Genomic DNA, 26,082 nt, shown 5'->3' with positions numbered 1-26,082 from the left:
TATGAACCCCAAGGTACTTAATGGTATGTTTTGCCCATCGAAACGGGTGTAAAGGTTGTGTTACCTGGACCGTGGCGGGACTGCAGGTGATATTAAGGACTTCGGATTTATCCCAGTTCACCTTGAAACCTGAGACAGAACTGAAACGCCGGATTTCATTCTCTATGGCCGTAAGGGATTCATGCGGATTGGTCAGCGTGAACATAATATCGTCCGCTAACAATGTGATTTTAAAGGACTGTTGGCCAAAAGTAAAGCCTGTTATCGCAACATTCTCTCTGATGACAATTGCCAAGGGCTCAAGGAAAAGAGCAAACAGCAACGGCGACAGGGGGCACCCTTGCCTCGTACCTCTGCCCACTGAAAAGGTATCCGAGTATCCCCCATTAATTTTTAAACACGCCTTAGGATTAGTATACAAACTAGTAATCCAGGCACAAAAATAAGGGCCAAACCCCATCTTCTGCAGTGGACCATATCGAACGCCTTTCCGCGTCTATTGAGAGAAAAATGGTCTCCTGTCTTTGTTGGTGCGCCCACCACATCAAATCAACCAGTTTACGCAGATTATCTCCAGCCAGGCGCCCAGGCATTAAGCCCGCCTGATCTTGATGGACCAGCGTCGTTATGAAACAGTTCATTCGGGCTGCTATAATTTTGGCTAATATTTTTAAATCGAGATTTATTAAAGAGATGGGCCTATATGATCCGCAGGCTGTAGGATCCCGCCCAGGTTTCAACAAGATAGTAATCCCTGCCATATTAGAATTATGGGCCAGATATCCCCCACCTCTCAGGTGATTATAAACCTTTTGAAGGGAAGCTACAATATATGGAGCAAATATTTTATAAAATTTGGCCGTAAGACCATCAGGTCCCGGTGATTTTCCATTCTTTAGGGTCTTAATACCATAAAGGATTTCAGCTGACGATATTTCCTCATCCAACCGCTCCCGTGCTGCGGCTGACAATTGTGGTATACGGATTCCATCCAAATATGAACCAATATCACAATTGTTAATACTGTCAGCCGAAGCGTATAATTTGCCATAAAATTCCAAGAATCGACCTCTAATATCAGTATTATTGGTGAGAATCTCCCCCTTATCATTCTTTATCTTTGCAATAGTATTCTGGTGAGTGATCTGCTTAAGCTTACGGGCTAAAACACGGCCCGCCTTATTTCCCCCTTCGAAATATGTCTGTTTGGCAATGTTCAAAGAATGCGCCAGAGAATCCGCTCCCAATCGGGCCAGTTCCTCTCTAGTCTTTAATATCTGTTGCCAAATTCCCTTGGCCCCAGTAGTTTGATGAATATGGGTAAGGCGGGTAAGGTGCTGTCGGAGCTCAAATGCTTTCTGAGTGTCCCGTTTCTTAAGGAATGAGGCCCTGGAAATTAAAAGGCCCCAAATGTAGGCCTTGAGGGAGTCCCAAACTACAGTCGGGTTCACTTCCCCAGTGTCATTTAAACTAATATAATCCTGAATCTGGGAAATCAGGGATTTGTTAAAAGCATCATCTGACAACAGGGATTCATTCAAGTGCCAAAACCTTATACCTTTTGCATAGTGGGGTATACAGATATCCAGCATGACTGCTGCGTGGTCGGACCATGCCACTGGGCTGATATCTGGCTTGGATATGTAAGAAAGTAACGCCTTATCAACCAAAAAATAGTCAATTCTAGAATAAGTTGCATGTGGGGCCGAATAGTACGTGTAGGAGCGCGATTTGGGAAAATGCATTCTCCACACGTCCACTAATTGGCAATCCCCCATCAAGGTCTGCAATTGTTTCCTGTGAATCGGGGCCAGAGTCGCACTCCCCCTAGATGTGTCCAGCCCCGGGTTCCTAGCCACATTGAGATCACCCCCCAGTATTATGTTCCCTTTGCCGTGTAACAGGATAAGGTTATTAATTGCGGCAAAAAATTTCCCCTGCTCTTGGTTGGGGGCATATAGGTTAACCAAAGTATAATCTATTCCATCGATGGCAATCTGCAGTAATAGATAGCGACCCTGCGGGTCGGCAAGACAAGCTCGATATTCAAACACCAAATGTTGGGCAATCAGAATACAAACCCCTGTGTACTTGGTAGAAGTTTTGCTAGGGGTAAACAATTGATACGGATATTAAGAGTTTTTGAGCAGATGCTCATATTTGTGCTTCAAATGAGATTCTTGGATGAATGCTACATCCGCTTTGAGCTGGTTTAATTCTTTAAACAAACTATGACGTTTGTATGGGGAATTTAAACCCTTAACATTAAGGGAGACTAAACGAAATGTGGCCATAGCTACGAATTAAAAGATAAAAGTAGCCAGCAACATCCACCAAGACACACCACAAAATACCCATTCTGTAGACTGCCCATGTCCACCCCAGCCCCCATCACACTTTGCTGCACACACCTGTGGGGACCACCACTCCCGGATCTGAGAACGAATCCAATTCCCTCACCGAAGGCAAACAAAAACTTCACCCGTGGGAACATCAAGCAACCCCACCCCTTACAGATACTGGTAACAAAACATGAACTTCCCAAAATCCCCTCCCACCCCTCCCCATCCCCCTGTCTGAGCCTGCTAATAGCTCCATGCAGGCTCATCTAGAACCCTTTCTAGGAGGAAAAAACAATCAAGAGCTGTACGCTCCAGCAAGCCATCAAATATTATAAATATCAAAGTGGGCTAATGTACATCAAACCTGCAAAAAGTGCCACTATTATAAGTACAATATAGGTAGAAAACAGTAGGAAAAGAACTTGCACACTGAAACCGGTCCACCGGATTAGGACAGTGAATAAACTGCGAGGCCAATTGGACTCATAACATAATGTCAGGAGGCAGCATCCAGAGGCCTGCGCGGATCTGAATTTCTTTTCCGACGGCTGTTTCTGGCTCCCACCCGTTGCCATCGGGGAGGTTGAGGCTTAGCCATCTGCTTTCTGCGACCCTCCTGTTGGGCAACAGTTGGAGAAAAGCCACGATCTTTAAGCTGAGTGGCCGCCTCCGCTGCAGTGAGAAGGCGGAAGGACTTGCCCTCCCAAGTATATTGTAGGCCAAAAGGATGCAGCCATCTGTACTTGACATTCTCCCTTCTCAGAAACGCGGTGGCTTCCCGTAGTTCTTGCCTGTTTAGGAGAGTAGCCTGAGACAGATCAGCGTAGACAGAGATTTCTTGCTCTTCCCAGGCCCATCTGATTTGTTTTCTAGCAATATTTGCTCTCTTTTCCTTCATGGCATAGTCATGATAGCAAACAATAATATCACGTGTCTGATTGGATCCCGGCGCCCGAAGCGCTCTATGGGCACGATCCAATTTGATACTATCCAGAGTGACATCTTTATGCTCCGTGGTGGAGTGCAATAAGAATAAACTGAAACGCTGTATCAGGGCATTGCAATCAGTATTTTCAGCATTGTCTGCAAAGCCACGGAACCTAAGGTTTCCCCTGCGAGCTCTATTTTCAAGGTCAGCAAGTTTGGCTTTCATGACCGAGTTCTCCTCCTGTAAATCGACCAGGAGCTCAGATTGTTGTTTAGAGGACTCTTCTTGGTAATCTAGCCTCATGTCAATATCGTCCACCCTTCTGCCCACGGAGGAGAGCTCTTCCTGAAAGTCACTAATAATCGCCGCAATTTCTTTTTTATACGTTTTTAAATCCTTCCGTAACTCCCCAAACCATTCCCGAAATTCCTTTCGAGTCGGGACTTCATCAGCGCTTAGGGACGCCGCATCGCCCTCGAGCCCGCCGGCCATCTCTGCCGTGGCCGCGCCATCTTGGTCTCCTACCTCGTGGGCGCTCCCGGACATATCGTCTTTACGATACGAAAAGGACTGTAAGTCAATACATTTCTTTTTGGAAGCCATCCTGACCTTATTAGGTTGTTCGAAGAGCTGCAGAGCACGTTGTAGCTCGCAGGGGTGCCCAGAAAAAAGCTATTTGAAGCGGCTTGCCGAGGAGCTCCCTTTTCAGGCAGCCATGTAGCTCGCTGACGTCACTTCCTCCGGCGGGCAATTCCCTTCTAACCCTCAATCAACTAGAAGATTTTAATTACCCACCTCTTTATCAGCAAAAGGCTGAGTGAAGGGGTTGAAAATAGGTTTTACTCATCTATATTTTTGTTTAGAATGTCCTTAATCAGTTGGCTTTTGGATTATTGAAAAGGATACTGTAGAGTTGATTTTGAACACTGAATACATGAGACTATAAATGGAAAGTCAGGCACAGCCATAGAATGTTCAGTTTTATTATATAATTGTTCATTTAGTAACTAAATTATTAAAGTACTATTTCAGAGGAATGTAAAAGAGGATCTAAGAATACTATATATTGATTATTTCACCAGAGACTCTGCCTTCTGCTGTCAAAATAGTATACTATCTTTCATTATGACTCTTATGAAATTTAGATTCCGAAACCTGTATCCTGAATCCTTAGCAGATCATGTTCATTATTTATATATATATATATAAATATATATAATATTATATATTATATAATATATATATATATATTTTTTTTTTAATAATATCTTTATTGGAGTTTTAACATTAAACAGCATTGAACAGCTTAAACAACTAGCAATACTTCGTACATCACTGTACCCCATCCCAAGTCCTCCACCATCTCAAACTCTCCCCCACCCCCTTGATCTCCAATACCTGTGAACATTAACCATCACTTTCAAGAGACAGACTGGACATATAATTAGTATGGCTTGTTAGAAAATATTATAAACTACACCCAGAATATAAGGCCTCTCCCATATCAAACATAACAAAAGATAAATTAAACTTCTTCTTCATAACTTTTCTGCATTGCAGCGGGAGGCATTTAATTAAAAGGGTCCCAAATTCCAAAAAAAGATCGCTCGAGGATGCTTTCTTGAGGAGCCAAGTACGATGATCAATATTCAGAAGATCCAACATTTGGCAAATCAGAAATCTAGAGTTGGAAAGTTCTTTTGGATCCATTTAAATAAAATACATTTCTTGGCAATACTATGCCAGGAAATGTATTGAAGACCCATTGAGCTGAAGCTTCATCATGCTGTCTAAATTCATTCTGGCTGATTCTGGATGCAAGTCCTCCCCGCAATAGCAAAATATGGTTCTGGTCCTGGGGACTGAGTGTTCAATTCATCTTATTCAACAGAATCTCTTAAATTATGGAAATGAAAGCCTGATGAATTTCTATACAAACTATTTTGGACAGTTTAAATTATTTATGACACACTGCTTCTCTCTTTGATATTATTGGCCGGTGTGGTTCTATTCAGCCTGTCCTCCTTTGGTCCATATTCAAATGCCATTTACAGGAATAGACTAAATAGGTTACCTGGCTATATTCAGCCCCTATCCACATAAGTAAGGGGCATTCTGGGAGTGGGCAGGAGGCATTGTGTGTGTGTGGGGGGGGGAGCAAAGTTACTTGGAAAAGTTAACCAGCTAACTCCAATATGCGGAGTTAGCTGGTTTAATTATTCAGCTAACTTTGGTCAGGCCATAGGGCTGTCAAAAATGTTAACCGGTTATACATAACTAGAGATTTGCATCATTTTTTAAAAATTGTTTCGGGCTTGGTTTCAGGCCCCCCCCCATGGGCAATTTCATTTTTCCCATGGTTTGGGGTGTTTTGTTTTTTTTTGGGGGGGGGCCCTGATTTTCAGGTTACTGTGCACTAACTCCCGTAAGTGTGCACTAACCCAAAAAATGAATTTTCTGAAATTTAGAAAAATTCCATTCATTCTTCGGTTCCCCCGAACCATACTGCCTAATTCGGGAAAAATGAATGCACATCTTTATACATAACTACCTTTAATTTAGCTGGGTATATCCAGTGCTGCGGCTGCACCACTCAATATACACTGCTAGTTAGCCGGTTATGTATAATCGGCTAACTAGCATTGCCACACAATGGCTGAATATGGATCCCACTGTGTCTTAAAACATTTGAATTAAAATTGTTGAATATATATATTAGTAACTGGATGTTACTGCCATCTATTTTATCATCATCATTACTGTTTACTGCTCTAGAATTAAAGAAAGATGAGTGTGAACTTTCAAGTCTGGGAGAAAGGAAGGCTTCACTTTTGCAGCCAGCAGCTGAAGAAGTTGATTTAAGCATGGATCATCCATACTATGATATTGCAAGACATGGCATAATCCAAGTAGCAGGTAAATAAATCATAATAATAGATAATAGTTTTGATGCAAATAGGTTTATAGTCCATCATGTACAACCTTAATAAATCCTAGGGTTGTGCAGAGGGACGCCATACGTTGCATTCGGGATACGTATTCGTCGGGGGGGCAAATATGTTGCATACGTCCATATGGCGCCCCGATATGGTTATACATCTAATCCTATTTGGCACCCAGCTAAAATTAAATTTACTACAACCCCCCACCCTCCTGAACCCTCCAAGACTTACCAAAACTCCCTGGTGGTCCAGCGGGGGGTCCGGGACCCATCCCCTGCACTCTCACACTCTGAAACCAGTTTCAAAATGGCGTTGATAGCCTTTCACCTTACCATGTCACAGGGGCTACCGGTGCATTGGTCAGCCCCTGTCACATGGCCATCGGCTCCATCTTGTGCTCCTACCATGTGACAGGGGCTGACCAATGGCACCGGTAGCCCCTGTGACATAGTAAGGGCAAGGCTATTGTCGCAATTTTGATTCCTGGCACCCAACAGCAACGAGTGCAGGAGAATCGCTCCCGGACCCCCGCTGGACCCCCAGGGACTTTTGGCCAGCTTGGGGGGGCCTCCTGACCCCCACAAGCTTTGCCAAAAGTCCAGCGGGGGTCCCGTGAGCGACCTCCTGCACTCGGGCCGTATTGCCAGTATTGAAAATGGCACGGCGCTACCTTCGCCCTCACTATGTCATAGGGGCCGACGGTTTCCCTGTGACATAGTGAGGAAAAAAATCAGTAGAATTAGGAGTTACGATTTGAAACTCCAGGGAGGAAGACAGAACCAATGGCAGGAAGTATTTCTTCACGGAGAGGGTGGTGGATGCCTGGAATGCCCTTCCAGAGGAAGTGGTGAAACTAGAACTGTGAAGGATTTCAAAGGGGCATGGGATAAACACTGTGGATCCATAAAGGCTAGAGAATGGGAATGAAGAGAAGAGCCATGGGGGTGGCTTGCTGGAATGATGGCTACTACCTGGTGATTACTACCCTTACTCAATATGCCTTCACATGGTTAATACAACTCTAAAATTCCTCTCTGCTTCAACGGCAAGGAGAAATGTGGAAAAGAGGATTTGCATTCAGACAACAACCAACAAAGACTGAACTACATAGTCTGGGTAAACAAATAAGTATGGGGGTAGCTTGCTTACTGCAGTGGTTACTACCCTAAATCAATTAAGCCTGATACTTCACTTTGAATGCATATACAGCATTGCTCTCTGCTTCAACAGCAGGGGGAAATGTGGAAAAGAGGATTTACATTCAGACATCATCCGACAAGGCATTGATCTGTGCAGTCTGGGTAAACAAGCATCGGGGTAATTTGCTTGATGCGGCGGTTACTACCCTTAACAATTAAGCCTTATGTTTCACCTTTGATGCAACTCCAACATTACTCTCTGCATCAACGGCAGGGGGTGGCAAGAAATTCGAATCAAATAGTTACCAACAAGGGCCCTGAACTTGGTGGTTGGTGAAACAGATAAGTATAGAAAATAAGTGTTGGAGCTTGCTGGGCAGACTGGATGGGTCATTTGGTCTTTTTCTGCCGTACATTTCTATGTTTCTATATATTAGAGATGTGAATCAGGAACCGGAATCTGATCGGTTCCGGTTCCGATCCAAATCTTAAAATTTTTATCGCCCAGCCCGATTTGAGTTCTGATTATCGGCTGCGCCCGATCCGATAATCAAAAACACCCTCCCGAACCCCCAAAAAAGGTTTTAAAATTACCTGGTGGTCCAGCGGGGAGCGCGGGGAATGATCAACGGCTCTCAGGCCATCGGCTGCGTTAATAAGAATGGCGCCGATGGCCCTATGCCCTTATGTCATAGGGGCCGACCGTCGGCCCCTATGACATAGTGAGGGCAAAGGTAGCACCGCGCCATTTTGAATACTGGCAATACGGCCCGAGTGCAGGAGGTCGCTCCCGGACCCCCGCTGGACTTTTGGCAAGTCTTGTGGGGGGTCAGGAGGCCTCCCCCAAGCTGGCCAAAAGTCCCTGGGGGTCCAGCGGGGGTCTGGGAGCGATCTCCTGCAACTCAGGCCGTATTGCCAATATTCAAAATGGCACCGGCGCTACCTTTGCCCTGTCACAGGGTAAGGGTCATTGGCGCAATTTTTATTAACGCAGCCGATGGCCCGAGAGCGGGAGATTGCGCCCCCGCTGGACCACCAGGTAATTTTAAAAGGTTTTGGGGGGGGGTTCAAGGGGGTCATTTTAAAGGGTCGGGTTTTTTTTTTTTTTTATCGGGCCATAGGCACCATTTATATTAGTGGCAGCCAAAATGGCGCTGATGGCCCGAGAGCGGGAGATCGCTCCGGGACCCCCCCCACTAGACCACCAGGTAATTTTAAACATTTTGGGGGGGTTCGGGAGGGTGGAGGATTTGTTTTAAAGGGTCGGGGTGGGTTTAGGGGTTGTCTTGGTGTGCCTGTTTTCCCGCCCTCCCCCTCCCCCGATTTACGATTTTTCACGATAAATCGGGGGAATTTCTATTGTATCGCGACTCTAATGATTTTTGACGATTTAAAAAAATATCTGACGATTTTTTTTAAATCGTCAAAAAACGATTCACATCCCTACTATGTATGTATCTCTGCAAGCATGATTTTCGAGACCTTTTCCCTCCTCGGCCTGTTGGGAGCATGTAGCTTGGCATCAGAGGTGCATATACAGGTGGGACTATGAGGGCAAGCCAGATCAGGTGCCAGCAATAATTAAAAAACAAAAAACAAAAACACATCTTTGCAATAGGCCTATGTAGCAGGCCTGGCAGGTGGGAGTGTGTGTTACACCTTTTCTGCAGGACCTCAGTTGCTTGGCATTCGTTAGCCCACCCCTGTGAGTGTTCCCGGTGTTCAGAGGTGGGACATTTTCCTTGGCATGTTGAGAATGGATTTTCCCTGCATCTGCCTGCTGCTTGCCATTGGTAAGAGGGGACAGTCCGTGCAATACATGTGTGTGTGTGTGTGTGTAGGTGTTTGTACATGCATGTACAAAGGGGAGCACCTTTTACCTGTATAATAAGCTAGTATAAACCAGGTTCTTGCCCTCACGAGCTTATCATATGTTGGAACCTTACCATGTGAATCGAGCAGCATCTGGATCTGAATGATGTGTTTTGGACCTGTTAAAATGAGGTTTTCAACCCTGCAGAGACTGCAAGCCACTGCATCAAGGTGAAAAAATATTAAAAACTCATCAAAACCCATGTGTGTTTTCTTGTGAAGACTGCTCTCTGAGGATAGAGAGACAGATAACATTTCTTGCTTCATAGCCAAGTACATGGAAAATCCCAACAATGGACAGAGGAGCCAGGAGCTGAGACTTTGAGAGACTTCTTTTCCAGACATATCCAGACGCAGGAGCACATGGCTGGCTCACCCTTCTAAGAGACAGAATTAAGTAATCTAAATTTTGCATAGAGAAAAGGAGGGAGAAGGTTTATTTCCTTGCTTTTTGTCACAAACACAATATCTCATCTTTCAACCAAAATGAAGCCTAAACCCTTGCTGATAGGTACTGGTAAAGAAAAAACTGGTGTACTGTCGTCTTTCTGTAAGAGACTGAAACCAGGCCTGCTTTCTGTTTAGTACCAAGTAAACCATTTGGGGAAGCTCCCCAGGAAGAGAGACTTTCACACACTGCAGTGCTCATCTGTTTGGTTTGTTATCTAGCCAGCTCCAGCATCAAGGGGAATTCTTCAGTTTCTGGATTGTTTTTTACCACACAATTTTGTCTTTGGGATAGGGTGCACCCTTTACAAATTGGTGATATGGAGTGGATCTGTTTCCACCCACTTTTTTTGAGTACTCAGGGGTAAAGACAATTTTTAAAAGCTGTGTACGTTACTGCTTTCTCTGCCAACCTTCCTCTATTAGCATTCCTTATTTTTAATTACTATCCACATGAATATGTTGGTAGCCACGACTAACAGGCCATATCCAGGGTTATTTTTGCATTGCTTGATTTAAAATAAGAAAACTGCAAGTTTATATTTCCTAGCGTGTAGCAGATGGACTCAAAACAAGTGGGTATAGTGTGCTCGTGCTAGCAGTTGGAGACGGATCTGACATCAGCACGGGTACATATACCCCCACAGGAAGTATAGCAATTCAGTAATTTCTGTCTCCAAAGCAGTTTGGAGCTACCTCACGCTCGCTGAGTGTGTTTCCAAATTCTACACAACTAAATTCATAGAAGAAACCTACCTGAAGACGAGCCCCGCACTCCTGCGGTGATACCAGTCGGTCCCTCCCTCAGTTGAGTTTCCCGAGGCGATTTCTGTGGTCCCTCGGAGGTAAGGGCCTCGGTCCGGTGGCTGGATCGCGGCAGGGACCTAGCCCCCGAGTGAGAAGGGCTCGGGCGTGGCATAGAGGCAGCCTCGGTCCCGGCGTGGACTTGGCCCCCGAGCGAGACGAGTTTGGGCGCGGCCCAGAGGCAGCGGGTGCACTTCTTTGAGCGCGGCGGTGATGGTACTCACCCTCTCCCCCCGCAGCCGGAGACCGCCCGGGTCACAACTGGGAAGCGCCGAAGACAAGGTAAGGCGTACATCTCTACTTGTTGGTCTCCGAGGAAGCGAGGATTCGCAGAGCCCGGGGGAATGGCAGCTGTCACCCACAGCTTTCCAGATGATTGTGGATCAGTGGGGGACGCCGGGCATGGACCTACTGGCGGACAGGTCCAACGCTCAAGTACCCAGGTATTTCAGCCGCAGGCGGGATCCTCTATCCCAGGGGATCGATGCCCTGGTACAGCCATGGCCTCAGGGGATCCTGTTATATGCTTTTCCTCCATGGCCCCTGCTGGGCGCCATTATACACAAGATTCAGCGGCACAGAGGACTAGTTCTTCTAGTGGCCCCGGACTGGCCAAGAAGACCCTGGTATGCAGACATGAGAAGACTACTGGCAGGGAATCCTCTACCTCTGCCTCCATACAGGGACCTGCTGCTGCAAGGTCCCATCCTCCACGAGGATCCAGCTCAATTCTCTCTTACGATCTGGCCATTGAGAGGACTAGATTGAAGAAAAGAGGATACTCTGAGCCGGTAATAGACACTCCTCCGAGCATGCAAGTTCTCCACATCACTGACATATATCAGGATCTGGAGAGTTTTTGAAGCTTGGTGCGACTCTCGCAGCACCAATTCACATGCCGCTAAGATTCCTATCATTTTGGACTTCCTACAAGATGGACTTCAGAAGGGTCTGTCCCTCAGCTCCATCAAGGTTCAGGTAGCAGCACTGTCTTGCTACGGTCCCAGGAGTGACGGCAACACCATTGCCAAACACCCAGACGTCTCACGTTTCCTGAAAGGAGTCAAACACATTCATCCGCCACTGAAGTGGCCAGTGCCCCTGAGGAACCTCAACCTAGTTTTGGAATTTCTAGCGGGATCCGCCTTCAGACCCCTTCAAGGCCTGTCTCTCCGTTTGTTGACCTTGAAGATGGTGCTCTTGCTGGCTGTATGTTCAGCCCGCCGCATCTCAGAGATATAAGCACTGTCCTGCCGTGATCCGTTTCTCAGAATCACTCCAGAGGCTATCCATCTTTGCATGGTTCCTTCCTTCTTACCCAAGTAGTCTCACAATTTCACCTCAACCAAACTATATCCTTGCCAACCACGGAAGGTTTGAAGAAGTCGGAAGAAGGTCGAATACTGCGTCATCTCGACATCGGCAGAATACTGGCCAGATACTTGGAAATGTCAGAAGCAGTACGAAAGACGGACCATCTGTTCGTCCTTCACAGCGGGAAGAAGCAAGGAGAAGCGGCCTCACGGCCAACCATCGCCCGCTGGATCAAAGAAGTTATCAAGGCGGCCTACGTAGAGGCAGGAAAACCACAACCTCTACAGGTCAAGGCTCATTCTACTAGAGCGCAAGCAGCCTCTTGGGCAGAAACTAGGATGCTGTCGCCTGCAGAGATATGTAAAGCGGCGACGTGGTCCTCCCTCCATACCTTCTCCAGGTTCTACCGTCTGGACGTTCAGGCCAGGGAGGACACAGCATTTGGGAGGGCAATCCTAAACGGACCTCTGGCAGCCTCCCGCCCAGTCCGGGAGTAGCTTTTGTACATCCCACTTGTTTTGAGTCCATCTGCTACACGCTAGGAAATGTTGAGATTACTTACCTGATAATCTCCTTTTCCTTAGTGTATGCAGATGGACTCAGCATCCCGCCCGGCTGCCGGTATACTTGGGGATTCGCTGACTCACGGTAAGCCATGTTTGCTTATATAGAGCTTCCACCCTGCCGGGGTGTCGACGCCTTCCGGTTGAGAACACTGGCGGTCTCCAGCTACCATCAATTGGTCAGGGTAATCCTGTTCATTTAAACGATCGGTCAGTCACACATATATTCATAAAAGCTTTTGCAAGGAAGATTACTGAATTGTTACATTTCCTGTGGGGGTATATGTACCCGTGCTGACGTCAGATCCGTCTCCAACTGCTAGCACAAGCACACTATACCCACTTGTTTTGAGTCCATCTGCATACACTAAGGAAAAGGAGATTATCAGGTAAGTAATCTCAACATTATACTTCACTACTGTTCTTTTCACATTTAATGTTCTGGTTGGATTTACTGTCTGCTTACACAATACTAACCAAAGGGTTAATTACTGTTTTTATTCTGGTGTGGTGATTTTATCTGGTCTGCAGGGCCACACGTGAGAAGTTGTTTGGGAAGGGCAAAGAAAGGTGACTGGGACCCTGTCTCATCCCCTACTTGGGCTACAAACCTGAAGATAAATCATATTAGTGAATATAATTTCTCATGTGGTACTGCCCACCCGAAGCATAGGGGGTAATTCCTAATCCGGATCGGGGGTGGGGGGGGGCAGGGGCACAGAATGGAGACATCTCTGGGATTAGAAAATGTTTCTTTCTTTGCCTGTAGCATATCCAGATTGAATAATACCCAACCACATTTTGTGACCTGCCATAACCATAGCCATGTGAATTCTAGAAAACGTGGGCAAGGGGGAGGAGGTTGATATAAGTAGGGCCTTTTTGGTATTGAATATCCCTTTGGGCACAGCATTGCATAAGATTGCCGTATTTTTTGAAGTGTTTCTATAATGCTAGCAAATATATGTATATATTCCCAAATAATCTTTACTATCATATATACAAAAAAGTTAATATGTAAAACATTTTTTATTACTTGATACAATGCATGTAAAAAAAAAAAGCCAGGAACAATTTACAAATTTCAATTATCCAAAAACAATAAAATCATCACACACATAGGGTCATTCACACCACTAAGACCCTAAATTTAGCAAAAAAACTCCCAACTCTCTCCCAACATGTTTCACTACGCAGAGCTTCTTCAGAGGAATCCACTCAATTGCAGTCCACAAATGAATTGAAGTTCCTGTGCTTTCAAAGAAACAGGTTGGCACAGTGTAAAAGTGATAGGCTGAACCTGCTTCTCTGTACAGGAGAAATTAATGGCCTTTTGTGTATTCCATTACACTAACAGTCCAGACCCTTCCCCATGAGATAACACCCATAGAAGGAGCTACCCCTTGGAAAATTACCATGCGAGGGGCCCCTAGTAGAAAAAGTGATTCAACACCATGAGATAGCACTTTTGCATAGGAAGTCACTGACTTTCTGGCTCAGAAGGGAAAAATGAGCTAAAAAATGTTTGCTCCAGCAGAGACTACTCAACAAGATCCTGCATCTCTTGTACTGGCTATAGGCAAGTACAGAGGCATCCAGAAAGCCGCAGAATGAACATAGCTTTTACAAATGATTGAGAACTTTTTCTGGTAAGATACCTGTCCTTGGAGAGGAAGATGATTATGAAAATTGGATTGAACAAGCCACCTAGATAGTCCTTGAGTGGGAATGTTTTGCTTTGGAGAAGAGATGGTGACTAGGAGAATGTCTGTGGTGTCCTGTGCTGGAGATTTATGGAGCAGTGAAATCTGAGAATCTACTGGCCACAGCTGAGGAGTGTATGGAAGCCCTGGAAAGCATATTTGGCACTACTGAAAGTGGATCAGACCTGAGTTTCCGGTTCAGACAAACCAGTCAAATAGATGGGGAAAAGCTGTATGACTACTTGAAATGTCTGGAGGCTCTCTTGCTGAGAGTGGTCAGAAAAGGGGGAATAGCATCCACTGAGAAATATGTGGCCTTGTTGGAGCCATTAGTACAGGGTGCAGCCCAATCTGACTGGTATTTGATACATTTGCGGCTATGGGAAAGGAAAGTCCCCAGGCTTCCTGCAGTTGCTAAAAGAGATTAAAGATGAAGAGGAACAAGAGGCAGCCAGCCAAGTGTTGTTGGAGAACCAACTATCCAGGGAGCGGCTGGCCAAGACATCTGTTAAATTTGCTCAGGTATCCTACCTGACAGAATCAGTTAACAAACTACAAGAGGAGGTTGCCTCATTGAAAGCACATTATGTCCCTGTCCCTTCTTAACCACAAGGGCTTCAGTTTGTTGCCTCTACAACCAGTGCTGACCAGAGTGAAGAATGGTCCCGATTACTTACTAGCTTGTGGCTTTGAATGTGGCTTTGGGGCATGCTTTGGGACTTACAAAGACTGCATTGCCAACCCCTGCCTCAAGAGGCCTTGGGAGAACCCTCAAGAAACCTACAGCTAGTTGATATCATGAGCCAGAGCCACTGGGGAAAGAGTTCTGTTACCGATTTGACCAAGATGGCCAAAGGGATAAAGTCTGCAGAAACCAGAAGATTTACAGTTGGTGGTACAGAAATTAACCTGTTCCTACTCTGGGAAACTTCAGAGGGGTCTGGTAATGGAGAGCTGAGGCCCTATGATGCTCCAGCATACATCATATGAATCCTCATTCAGAGGTTTACTACATACCAAAAGGGCTGGTTGGGCCCAAGCCTATTGTGACCATGAAAGTGGAGGGTCACCCTATGTAAACACTGTTGGATAGTAGGTCACAAATCACCAACATTTTCGACTACTGATATGCATTTCATCTGAGACACTTTCCTATACATCCCATAGATGAGTTGACCATCTGAGGATTGAGTGAATCAAGCTACCAATAGTGAGGGTATGTAGTAGTGGATGTAGGACCCCCGGAAAATGTAACGGGGGTCCAAAAACCATTACGATGTTGGCACTGGTGTGTCTCAAGGCTAAAGGTTGAGACAATACTCCCTTCATCATTGGAACCAATGCCAGTTGGTTCCAGTGGCTGGCTAAGAGATGTCAGGAACTGGCAGGGCTCGACTATGCCAATGTGTTAACCATTCACCCATTGTTCCTAGCAGCCTACCTCTAGGGAACACCATGAAATCCCTAATGATTAAAGAGTATTTGGGTCCAGTTTTGGGTGCTTTCCCCCAGCCAGTTAAGTTATCTCCTGGGGTACTCTGTCTGTTACCTGCCACCTGGAGCATTCCCCAGAGGCAAAGATGCAAATTGTAATTGTGGAATTGTCCCCAAATAATTGGCTGCCTGGAGGACTGCTAGTTCAATGAGGGTTATACACCACCCAAAGTTTGAAGGGTGACCAGCTGCAGGGCTGGGTGCACAATGAATCCAAAAAAGATCACCTTGGACAAGGGCTTCAAGATAGCCTGAGCTTACACTGTGAACACCTTGGCAGTAGGAGGTTCCTCACAGAAGGGCTCCACCCCACTAATCAACTCCTTGCTGTTTAACTTCCAGGATTCTCCGATCTTTCCTGAGTGGAAAGAACAATTAATTCAGCAACTATCCAAGTGTTATGTGTTTTCTACCCATGAGTGGGATGTGGGGTTGGCAAAAGGAGTAGAGCACCCTATACCCCTGCATGACACCCATCCTTTCTGAGAAAAGTCATGAGGACTAGCCCCTAGTGACATTGAGGATGTCCAAAAGCATCTACAGGACCTATTGGCTATTGGAATAATATACAGGAAGCAAAAGAAGAAGCATAGAAACATAGAAATGACGGCAGAAAAAGACCAATCGGCCCATCTAGTCTGCCCAGCAAGCTTCCGCACTTATTTTCCCATACTTATCTGTTTCACCAACTACCAACTTAAGGGCTCTTGTTGGTAACTGTTTGATTCAAATTTCCTGCCATCCCCTGTCATTGATGCAGAGTGTAATGTTGGAGTTGCATCAAAGGTGAGTATAAGGCTTATGGTTAAGGGATGTAACTGCCGCATCAAGCAACTTACCCCAAAGCTTGTTTACCCAGATTGCACAGATCAATGCCTTGTTGGATGATGTCTGAATGTAAATCCTGTTTTCCTCAATTTCCCCTACCGTTGACGGTAGGGGGAAGTGAGGAACAACACATACAATTTTTTTTTATGATATCCCCTAAAATATTTTAAATCAAGATCTCAAAGAAATCTAAAAAAAAAATTTATAATTTAAGAACATAAGATGCCATACTGTGTCAGACCAAGGGTCCATCAAGTCCAGCATCCTGTTTCCAACAGTGGCCAATCCAGGCCATAAGAACCTGGCAAGTACCCAAAAACTAAGTCTATCCCATGCTACTGTTGCTAGTAATAGCAGTGGATATTTCCTAAGTCAACTTAATAGCAGGTAATGGACTTCTCCAAGAACTCCAATCCTTTTTTAAACCCAGCTACACTAACTGCACTAACCACATTCCCTGGCAACAAATTCCAGAGTTTAATTGGGCGTTGAGTGAAAAAGAATGTTCTCAGATTAGTTTAAAATGTGCCACATGCTAACTTCATGGAATGTCCCCTAGTCCTTCTATTATCCGAAAGAGTAAATAACCGATTCACATTTACCCATTCTAGACCTCTCCTGATTTTAAACACCTCTATCATATTCCCCCTCAGCCATCTTCTCCAAGCTTGAACAGTCCTAACCTCTTTAGTCTTTCCTCATACAGGAGCTGTTCCATCCCTTTTATCATTTTGGTCACCATTCTGTGTACCTTCTCAGTTGCAACTATGTCTTTTTTGAGCTGTGGCGACCAGAATTGTACACAGTATTCAAGATGCAGTCTCACCATGGAGTGATACAGAGGCATTATGACATTTTCCGTTTTATTCACCATTCCTTATTCTCCCTGCCTACCTCACGTGTATACTATAACCCAGGGGTCGGGAACCTTTTTGGCTGATAGAGACATGAAAGCCACATATTTTAAAATGTAATTCCATGAGAGCCATACTAACTACAACCCCCCACCATCCTGACCCCCCCCCCCAAGACCTACCAAATTAATTTACTTCAAACCCCTACTCTCCTGATGCCCCCCAAGACCTGCCAAATTAATTTACTACAACCCCCCCCCCCTCCTGACCCCCCCCCCCCAAGACCTGCCAAAAGTCCCTGGTCCAGCGGGGGTCCAGGACTCGCAGACAAATCTTTAATAAAAAAGTAAAAATCTAACAAAACCCCCCACCCTCCTGATGCCCCCCAAGACCTGCCAGAAGTCCCTGGTGGTCCAGTGGAGGTCCGGGAGCGGTCCGGGAGCGATCTCCTGTACTTGGGCTGTCGGCTGCCAGTAGTCAAAATGGCGCAGATGGCCTTTTGCCCTCACTATGTCACTGGGTCGACCAATGGCAGCGGTAACCCCTGTGACATACAGGTCGATACTGTAACATGCAGTTGAAGATTTCCCGTCTGTAACGTGCTGGGAGCGCACAATTTGGACGCGTAAGGCGATCCAGCGATACAGTCTCCAGTTTCACGCGTCCTTAGCGCTTCTTAAAACAGACGCATAACCCTTTCCGCACGCAGCATGTATATGATATGTAAATGAACGAATTAGCTGTATAATGAAGGAATTAGCTATTCCCCTCCGATACTGTGACGCGCGCTCAGATTATCTCCTTTGTAACCCGCTATTTTGCCGCGTCCTTAACCTGTTAGTTTACCGCCTACCCTCTACTTGGTGTTAGTGTGGTGTTCGAAAATTAAAACGGGAATAAAGTGTAAAAAATGTGGGCGATTTCGGCGCTCAAGGCCCCGTCCGGTCTCCGGTGCAGCCCCAGTCCTGTCCCCTCCTCCCGAAGCAAAAAAAACAAAACCGAAAAAGTAGCAAGGCTCAGGCCTGCTACGGTAGTCCCTTCTCCCTTCTCCTCTCCTCCCGATTTCGGCGCTCAAGGCGGCTGGGTGGGCATGCATTCATCCAGGCAGAGGGAGCCGGCGGCGAAAGCGGCCTCCGGCTCCCTCTGCCTGGATGAATGCACGGCCCCTGCCGGCAGTGAATGAATGCCCATGCGATTTCGGTGCTCAAGGCAGTCACATGACGTGATGTCACGCCTTGAGCGCCGAAATCGCACGGGTATTCATTCACTGCCGGCGGGGGCCGTGCATTCATCCAGGCAGAGGGAGCCGGAGGCCGCTTTCGCCGCCGGCTCCCTCTGCCTGGATGAATGCACGCCCACCCGGCTGCCTTGAGCGCCGAAATCGCACGGGCATTCATTCACTGCCGGCGGGGGCCATGCATTCATCCAGGCAGAGGGAGCCGGAGGCCGCTTTCGCCGCCGGCTCCCTCTGCCTGGATGAATGCACGCGCACCTGCCTCCTTGAGCGCCGAAATCGGGAGGAGAGAAGGGAGAAGGGACTATCGTAGCAGGCCCGAGCCTTGCTACTTTTTCTTTTTTTTTTGCTTCGGGAGGAGGGGACAGGACTGGGGCTGCACCGGAGACCGGACAGGGCCAGGGCAGGTGAGCGGGGGCTGGGGGAAAGTTTGCCGAGCATCGGGGAACATAACTGTCCACTTCCTGGTACCTGTCATTTCAAATGATATTTGAAATGACAGATACCAGCGCGGCCGTGAAGCGTTAGGCCCGCGAACCCAGGATACTGTATAGGCGCTCTATACAGTAAAATGGGTTGCGCGGGCCTAACGCTTGCCTAAGGCTTCGCAGCCGCGGCATGCATTTGCATGCAATTTGAAGAGAATATCGAGCGGTAGGTGAACGAGGGTGCGGGGAACGAGCGTGCGGGGAACGAGGGTGCGGGGAACGAGGGTGCGCCTGACACTGCCGCACTGTTTCTACCGTGGCCTTAGAGTATCGATCTGAAAGTAAGGGCAAAGGGCCGTCGACTCCATTTTGACTACTGGCAGCCGACAGCCCAAGTCCGGGAGATCGCTCCCGGACCGCTCCTGGACCCCCGCTGGACCACCAGGGACTTTTGGCAGGTCTTGGGGGAAGGGGGGGTTCAGGAGGGTTCGGGGTTGTAGTAAATTAATTTTGGAGGTCTTTGGGGGGGGGGGGCATCAGGAGGGTGGGGGCTTTTGTTAGATTTTTACTTTTTTATTAAAGATTTGTCTGCGAGCCAGATGCAGCCATCAAAAGAGCCACATCTGGCTCGCGAGCCATAGGTTCCCGACCCCTGCTATAACCTCAACTCCATGTTTTTCTTATATTTATTATCTACTTGATCTTTCTGAAGCTTGCTATATAACTCTGTATACTCTCCAAGTTCTGCCTATCTCCCTGTTTAATGTATTTCCCAGCTGTTACAAGTTATATGTAAACCGATATGATGTTTCGACAAATACCAGTATATAAAAACCTCAAATAGATAAAATAATTCCCAACATTCTGTTTGCTTTTTTGACTGCCACAGCACACTGAACTGATGATTTCAATGTGTTATCTACTATGACGCCTAGATATCTTTCTTGGGTGGTAGCTCCTAATATGGAACCTAACATCGTGTAACTATAGCATGGGTTATTTTTCCCTATATGCATCACCTTGCACTTATCCACATTAAATTTCATCTGCCATTTGGATGCCCAATTTTCCATCTCACAAGTTCTTCCTTCAATTTATTACAATCTGCTTATGATTTAACTACTCTGAATAATTTTGTATCATCTGCACATTTAATTACCTCACTGGTTGTATTCCTTTCCAGATCATTTATAAATATATTGAAAAGCATGGGTCCCAGTTCAGATTCCTGAGGCACTCCACTGCCCACTCCCCTCCACTGGGAAAATTATCCATTTAATCCTACTCTCTGTTTCCTGTCTTTTAATCAAAGCCACAGCATCAGACACCCAGTGTTTAAAATTTAATAACCCGTCTCTTGCCTCACAATCTGCTATAAACGGCATCAGAAATAACACCAATGTATCAATCATCTGCTAGTTGGCTATGCCTAAACCTATTTTACTAGAAAATGTTTTACTTAACTGAATGCAACTGGCTTGTTCTCTGTATGGGAAAAAAAGCTGACTCTTCTAGAGCACCTATAATGTTGATGCTGTGTATTCCTTTTTGTTCTTTAACCAAATGTAACCCAACACACGCCAGTGTCTCGGCAACCACCGTTGCCTGCCTTATGGACTCTTTATTATGAACAAATGAAACAAAAATAAAACAAACATGTCTAAAAAAATGTTTTATATATATAAAACCAACAACATAGCATTTTCACGAATCAATGGTTAGACACCAATGCTTATGTCTAACCTGGTGTTGCTGCTCAGCTCCCCACTGACTGAAAACTAACATTTAAAGAGTTGAGCAGCATTGCCAGGTTAGATGAACTAAACCAAATCACTGTGAACTTTGAAGATGTAGTAGGCCAGATTGACAAACTAAAGAGTAGCAAATCACCTGGACTAAGTGGTATGCATCAAAAATGAAATTTCTTATCTATTAGTTAAAATTTGTAACATCATTTTAAAACGGTTTTGTAACATCATTAAAATCATCCGTTGTACCTGAAGACTGGAGAGTGGCCAATGTAACCCCAATATTTAAAAAGGGCTCCAGGGGTGATCTGGGTAACTATAGACCAGTGAGCCTGACCTCAGTGCTTGGAAAAATAGTGGAAACTATTCTAAAGATCAAAATCGTAGAGCATATAGAAAGACATGATTTAATGGAACACAGTCAACATGGATTTACCCAAGGGAAGTCTTGCCTAATAAATCTGCTTCATTTTTTTGAAGGGGTTAATAAACATGTGGATAAAGGTGAACCAGTAGATATAGTGTATTTGGATTTTCAGAAGGCATTTGACAAAATCCCTCATGAGAGGCTTCGAAGATAACTGAAAAGTCATGGGATAGGAGGCAATGTCCTTTCATGGATTTCAAACTGGTTAAAAGACAGGAGAATAGGATTAAATGGTCAATTTTCTCAGTGGAAAAGGGTAAACAGTGGAGTGCCTCAGGGATCTGTACTTGGACCGGTGCTTTTCAATATATATATAAATAATCTGGAAAGGAATACGATGAGTGAGGTTATCAAATTTGCTGACGATACAAAATTATTTACAGCAGTTAAATCACAAGTGGATTGTGATACATTACAGGAGGACCTTGCAGGACTGGAAGATTGGGCATCCAAATGGCAGATGAAATTTAATTTGGACAAGTGCAAGATGTTGCACATAGGGAAAAATAACCCTTGCTGTAGTTACACGATGTTAGGCTCCATATTAGGAACTTCCAACCAGGAAAATGATCTAGGGATCATAGTGGATAATACTTTAAAATCATCGGCTCAGTGTGCTGCAGCAGTCAAAAGAGCAAACAGAATGTTAGGAATTATTAGGAAGGGGAATGGTTAATAAAACGGAAAATGTCATAATGCCTCTGTATCGCTCCATTTTTGAGACCACACCTTGAATACTGTGTATAATTCTGGTCACCGCATCTCAAAAAAGATATAGTTGCGATGGAGAAGGTACAGAGAAGGGCAACCAAAATGATAAAGGGGATGGAACAGCTCCCCTATGAGGAAAGGCTGAAGAGGTTAGGGCTGTTCAGCTTGGAGAAGAGATGGCTGAGGGGAAATATGATAGAGGTCTTTAAGATCATGAGAGGTCTTGAACGAGTAGATGTGAATCGGTTATTTATACTTTTGGATAATAGAAGGGCTTGGGGGCATTCCATGAAGTTAGCAAGTAGCACATTTAAGACTAATCGGAGAAAATTCTTTTTCACTCAACGCACAATTAAGCTCTGGATTTTGTTACCAGAGGATGTGGTTAGTGCAGTTAGTGTAGCTGGGTTCAAAAAAGGTTTGGATAAGTTCAAAAAAGGTTTGGATAAGTTCCTTCCAACCCCCTTCCAATCCCTCATTCCTACCCCCTCCCTCGGAATACCTTGTTACCCCAAAAAGCCAACTCATCAGTTCTTACCAGTTTTGACACGTTACTCCCCATGCTTAAGCTGTATCCAAGTTTTTCTCTCCCCCTGTTCTATGTAGGACAACTTTGTCACTGTTTTTTATGGTTGCAATGTAAACCGGAGTGATAATTAACTGTGTTATTTGAACTTCGGTATAGAAAAGTTATAAATAAATAAATAAGTTCTTGGAGGAGAAGTCTATTAACTGCTATTAATCAAGTTGAATTAGGGAATAGCCACTGCTATCAATTGCATCAGTAGCATGGGATCTTCTTGGTGTTTGGGTAATTGTGGCTTGGTTTGACCTCTGTTGGAAACAGGATGCTAGGCTTGATGGACCCTTGGTCTGACCCAGCATGGCAATTTCTTATGTTCTTAGATGTAAGCATTGGTATGTAACCATTGATTTGTGAGCCTGCTATGTTGTGGGTTTTATATGTATAAAATTTCAGAGAAATCATTTATCTACTAATGCACATCCCTGTGCCATCTGCCATATATCCTGCACATTGATGGTAGACTGGAGGGTTTAGTGCAGTAGGTATACCAAGAGCACTATAATTGTATGAGACATCTTGCTTTTGCTAGTAGGAAGCTGACTGATTCTGAGAAAAAGTACCCAACGCATCAGCTTGAATTCTTAGCATTAAAATATATAGTGGACAAATTCCATGGTTACCTATACCAGCGGTTTTCAACCGGTGTGTCACGACACACTAGTGTGTTGCCAAACACTGGCAGGTGTGTCGCGTCTCTTGGTGTCCCACTACCCCATTCTACTTTCCTTTTGCCTTTTTCCAGGCCCCGTGGGCCAATTGGAAGCCTCCTTTCTTCCTACGCCCATTGCCCAATGGGAAGCCTCCTTCATTCTGCCTGCCCCCGTGCAGGCCAATCGCAAGCCTCCTCCCTACCAGTGGGTGTAGGAAGAAGGGAGGAAGCCTTTGATTGACCGGTGAGGCAGACATCAGAATGCCCGGGGTTGGGGTGGGAGGAATAGAAGTTTTTGAACTCCGACAAAGCAAGGCCATGCGGTGAAGAGGAAACCAGACCCCCCCGACAAAGCAAAGTCGCCATGGGAGCCCATTCTCATGGCGGCGAAGAGGAACCCCGACCAAGCAAGGCTGCCACAGCCCGTGGCGGGGAAGAGGAAAGGCCCGCTGGAGTAAAGTCGCGACGGAACTGGAGCCAATCCCCACAGTGAAGGAAGATGTTTTTGGTGAGAGCTGGTGCGTCTGTGTGTGAATGGGTGAGTCTGTGTGTGAATGAGTGCCTGGCTGAGAGCTGGTGCCTCTGTGTGTGAATGAGTACCTGTCTGAGAGCTGGTGCCTCTGTGTGAGAATGAGTGCCTGGGTGAGAGCTGGTGCATCTGGGTGTGAATGAGTGCCTGGCTGAGTGCTGGTGTGAATGGGTACGTGGGTGAGAGCTGGTGTGTGTGGGTGTGAATGGATGCCTGGGTGAGAGCTTGTGTCTGTGGGTGTGAATGGAAGCCTGGGTAAGAGCTGGTTTATAAGAGACCATGAGTATGATTGAGAAAGAAACTGGTCAGGAAGATGACTAGTGTGAGAGAGAGACCGAGACTGGTCGTGGGGTCTAATTGGGGGGGGGGGGGGGGGGGGTGACTGGTTGTGGGTGCCATGGAAGAGGACTGTGAGGACAGAGCTTCAGCAGCCCTTGCTGCTTCTGGTGAGTGCTATTGGCCTGGAAGGGAAAGGAGTAGGAGAGCTGCTGCAGAGGGTAAGTAAAGGTGGCTTTTTAAGGCTGTTTTTCTTGATTGATTGCCATTTTAATTATTGGGTATTATGCGATGTCTGCTGTTTTAAAATATTTATTGATATTTGGACATGTTTTAATAATTTTTATGAGTATTTAATTGTTGGATATTATTCTGTTCAGCAGCTGTTTTGTAACATTTTTAGTATAGCTTTACAATTTTTTCTGTGTGGGGCTCTATAGCAGTTTGGCTTATTCTGTTTTCCCAATAGGAAATGTATTAGTGTTTAGGGCCTAGTTTAATAGTTGTATTTCTTAGATAGGGTTGTTACTGTTGAGTGTGTTCTATAATACAGGTGTAATTTTGTGCGGGTTAGTTTGTGTGCATTATTGCAAATCTTGAGAGTCTGTTAGGTGCTATATTTCTCTTTCCATTTCTTCAGGTTCACACTGCATGCAGAGTGGCATTTTTGGTTTTCCATTCCAGTTTGTCTCCATATTTATAATTTGTGTTTTTTCTGTACTTTGTGAAAGGTGTGTGACTGAGGTGAGGTATTTAACTAGCATGTAGGCATTTGTATCAATCTTATTTGTTCTGTTTTCTCAATAGGATATGCATTAGTGGTAAATTACTGTCTTTTCATAAGGAAGGCTATTTTGCCTGGTAGTAAAAGGAGTTTGTTTTGCTTTTATTGGGATGGCATCAGAACCAGAATATCTTTTTTGTATGGCGAATTGTACAGGGTAATGCCCTAAATGTGCTCTGTACTCATTGCTAGGGGATTCACGTGGATGCAGAGTGCATGTTTATATTTAGCCCTATGATGGTCACATGTTCAGTGTGTCACGCATGTGAGAACCATCTGTCAGGTGTGTCCCGGCCAAAAAAAGGTTGAGAACCACTGACCTATACGGTGCCAAGTTCAGGGTGCACTGACAATAATCCATTGACTTATGTACTCACCACTGCTAAGCTCAATGCAACAGGGCATCGATGGCTGGCTGTTTTAGCCACATATGTCTTTGACTTAAAATATTGGCCTGGTAAAGCCAACAATGATGCTGATGCTCTGTCATGAAGAATCTATAGTAAGGAAGGCACAGACCAATGGATACAGGTTCCAGAGGATGGCATAAAAGGCTTGTGTCAATCCTCAGATGAGGCAGAAACAATACTTTCGCTGGTCGCATCTGTCATTTCCTTTCCAGTTGCCTGCACCAGAGTTGCCAGTCTGGGGGGGGGGGGGGAGGGTTACCCTTGCTACTGAAAGCTGATCTTCAACAGGCTCAGAAATGTGACCCTGGCCTTGGGGTTGTCTGATAAGCTAGGAAGTACCGCAGGCCAGCTATTTCTGTGGTGTAACAGTACCCAGATGTTCCCCTGTTGCTGAGTGGGCATAGATTTGTGCGTGCATGTTATAAAATCCAGGGTCTGCACACGTAAGGGGTGCACACTTGTGCACCTTGCGCGCTGAGCCCTAGGGGAGCCCCAATGGAATTCCCCATTCCCTTCAAGGCCGCTTCGAAATCGGAGCGGCCTCGGAGGGAACTTTCCGCCCTCCCCTCCCCCCCAGCCCTATCTAAACCCCCCCCCCCCCTTACCTTTGTTAAATAAGTTGTGCCTGCCTCTGGGCAGGCGTAGGTTGCACACGCTGGCTGAGTTCTGGCGCGCGATCCCCCGGCACAACCGCTGTGCTGGAAGCCTTGGTCCTGCTCGCCGCTCCGTTTTTCAAGCCCCAGGACATACACGTGTCCCGGGGCTTGCTCGCGTCGCCGGGCCTATGCAAAATAAGCTCGGCACGCACAGGAGTGGGTTTTCGGGGTTACACGCGCAACCATTTTAAAATTCGCCCCATAGTGATGCCCGATGACTTGCTGTACCAAACCTTCATCTAAGGTAAAGAAATACTTAATATTGCCTTAGAAGTTCCGGAGGTGTGTACTGAGGATCTTGCATGATGATACCGAGCACATGGGGATAGATCATACTATTGAGTTAGTAAGGACCAGTTTCTATTGGTCCTGGCAGTCAACAAATGTAGAAGCATATGTAAAGACCTGTGGCAA

The 26,082-nt window shown here is 45.7% G+C and overlaps 1 protein-coding gene across 7 annotated transcripts in view; it reads left to right on the top strand.

The window, feature by feature from the left end:
* Window positions 1–26,082, top strand: part of ARHGAP8 (Rho GTPase activating protein 8) — a 347,233-nt gene that overhangs the window by 66,499 nt on the left and 254,652 nt on the right. For all 7 annotated transcript variants that reach the window (XM_029600083.1, XM_029600080.1, XM_029600084.1 and 4 more), the window contains one exon: window positions 6,046–6,186. In XM_029600083.1, coding sequence (XP_029455943.1) covers window positions 6,046–6,186 — 141 coding nt within the window. The remainder of the gene's footprint in view (window positions 1–6,045; window positions 6,187–26,082) is intronic.

The sequence above is a fragment of the Rhinatrema bivittatum genome, chromosome 4 (assembly GCF_901001135.1).
Source record: "Rhinatrema bivittatum chromosome 4, aRhiBiv1.1, whole genome shotgun sequence".
Taxonomy (NCBI): Eukaryota; Metazoa; Chordata; class Amphibia; order Gymnophiona; family Rhinatrematidae; genus Rhinatrema; species Rhinatrema bivittatum.
This window is presented reverse-complemented; position numbering and strand designations above follow the sequence as displayed.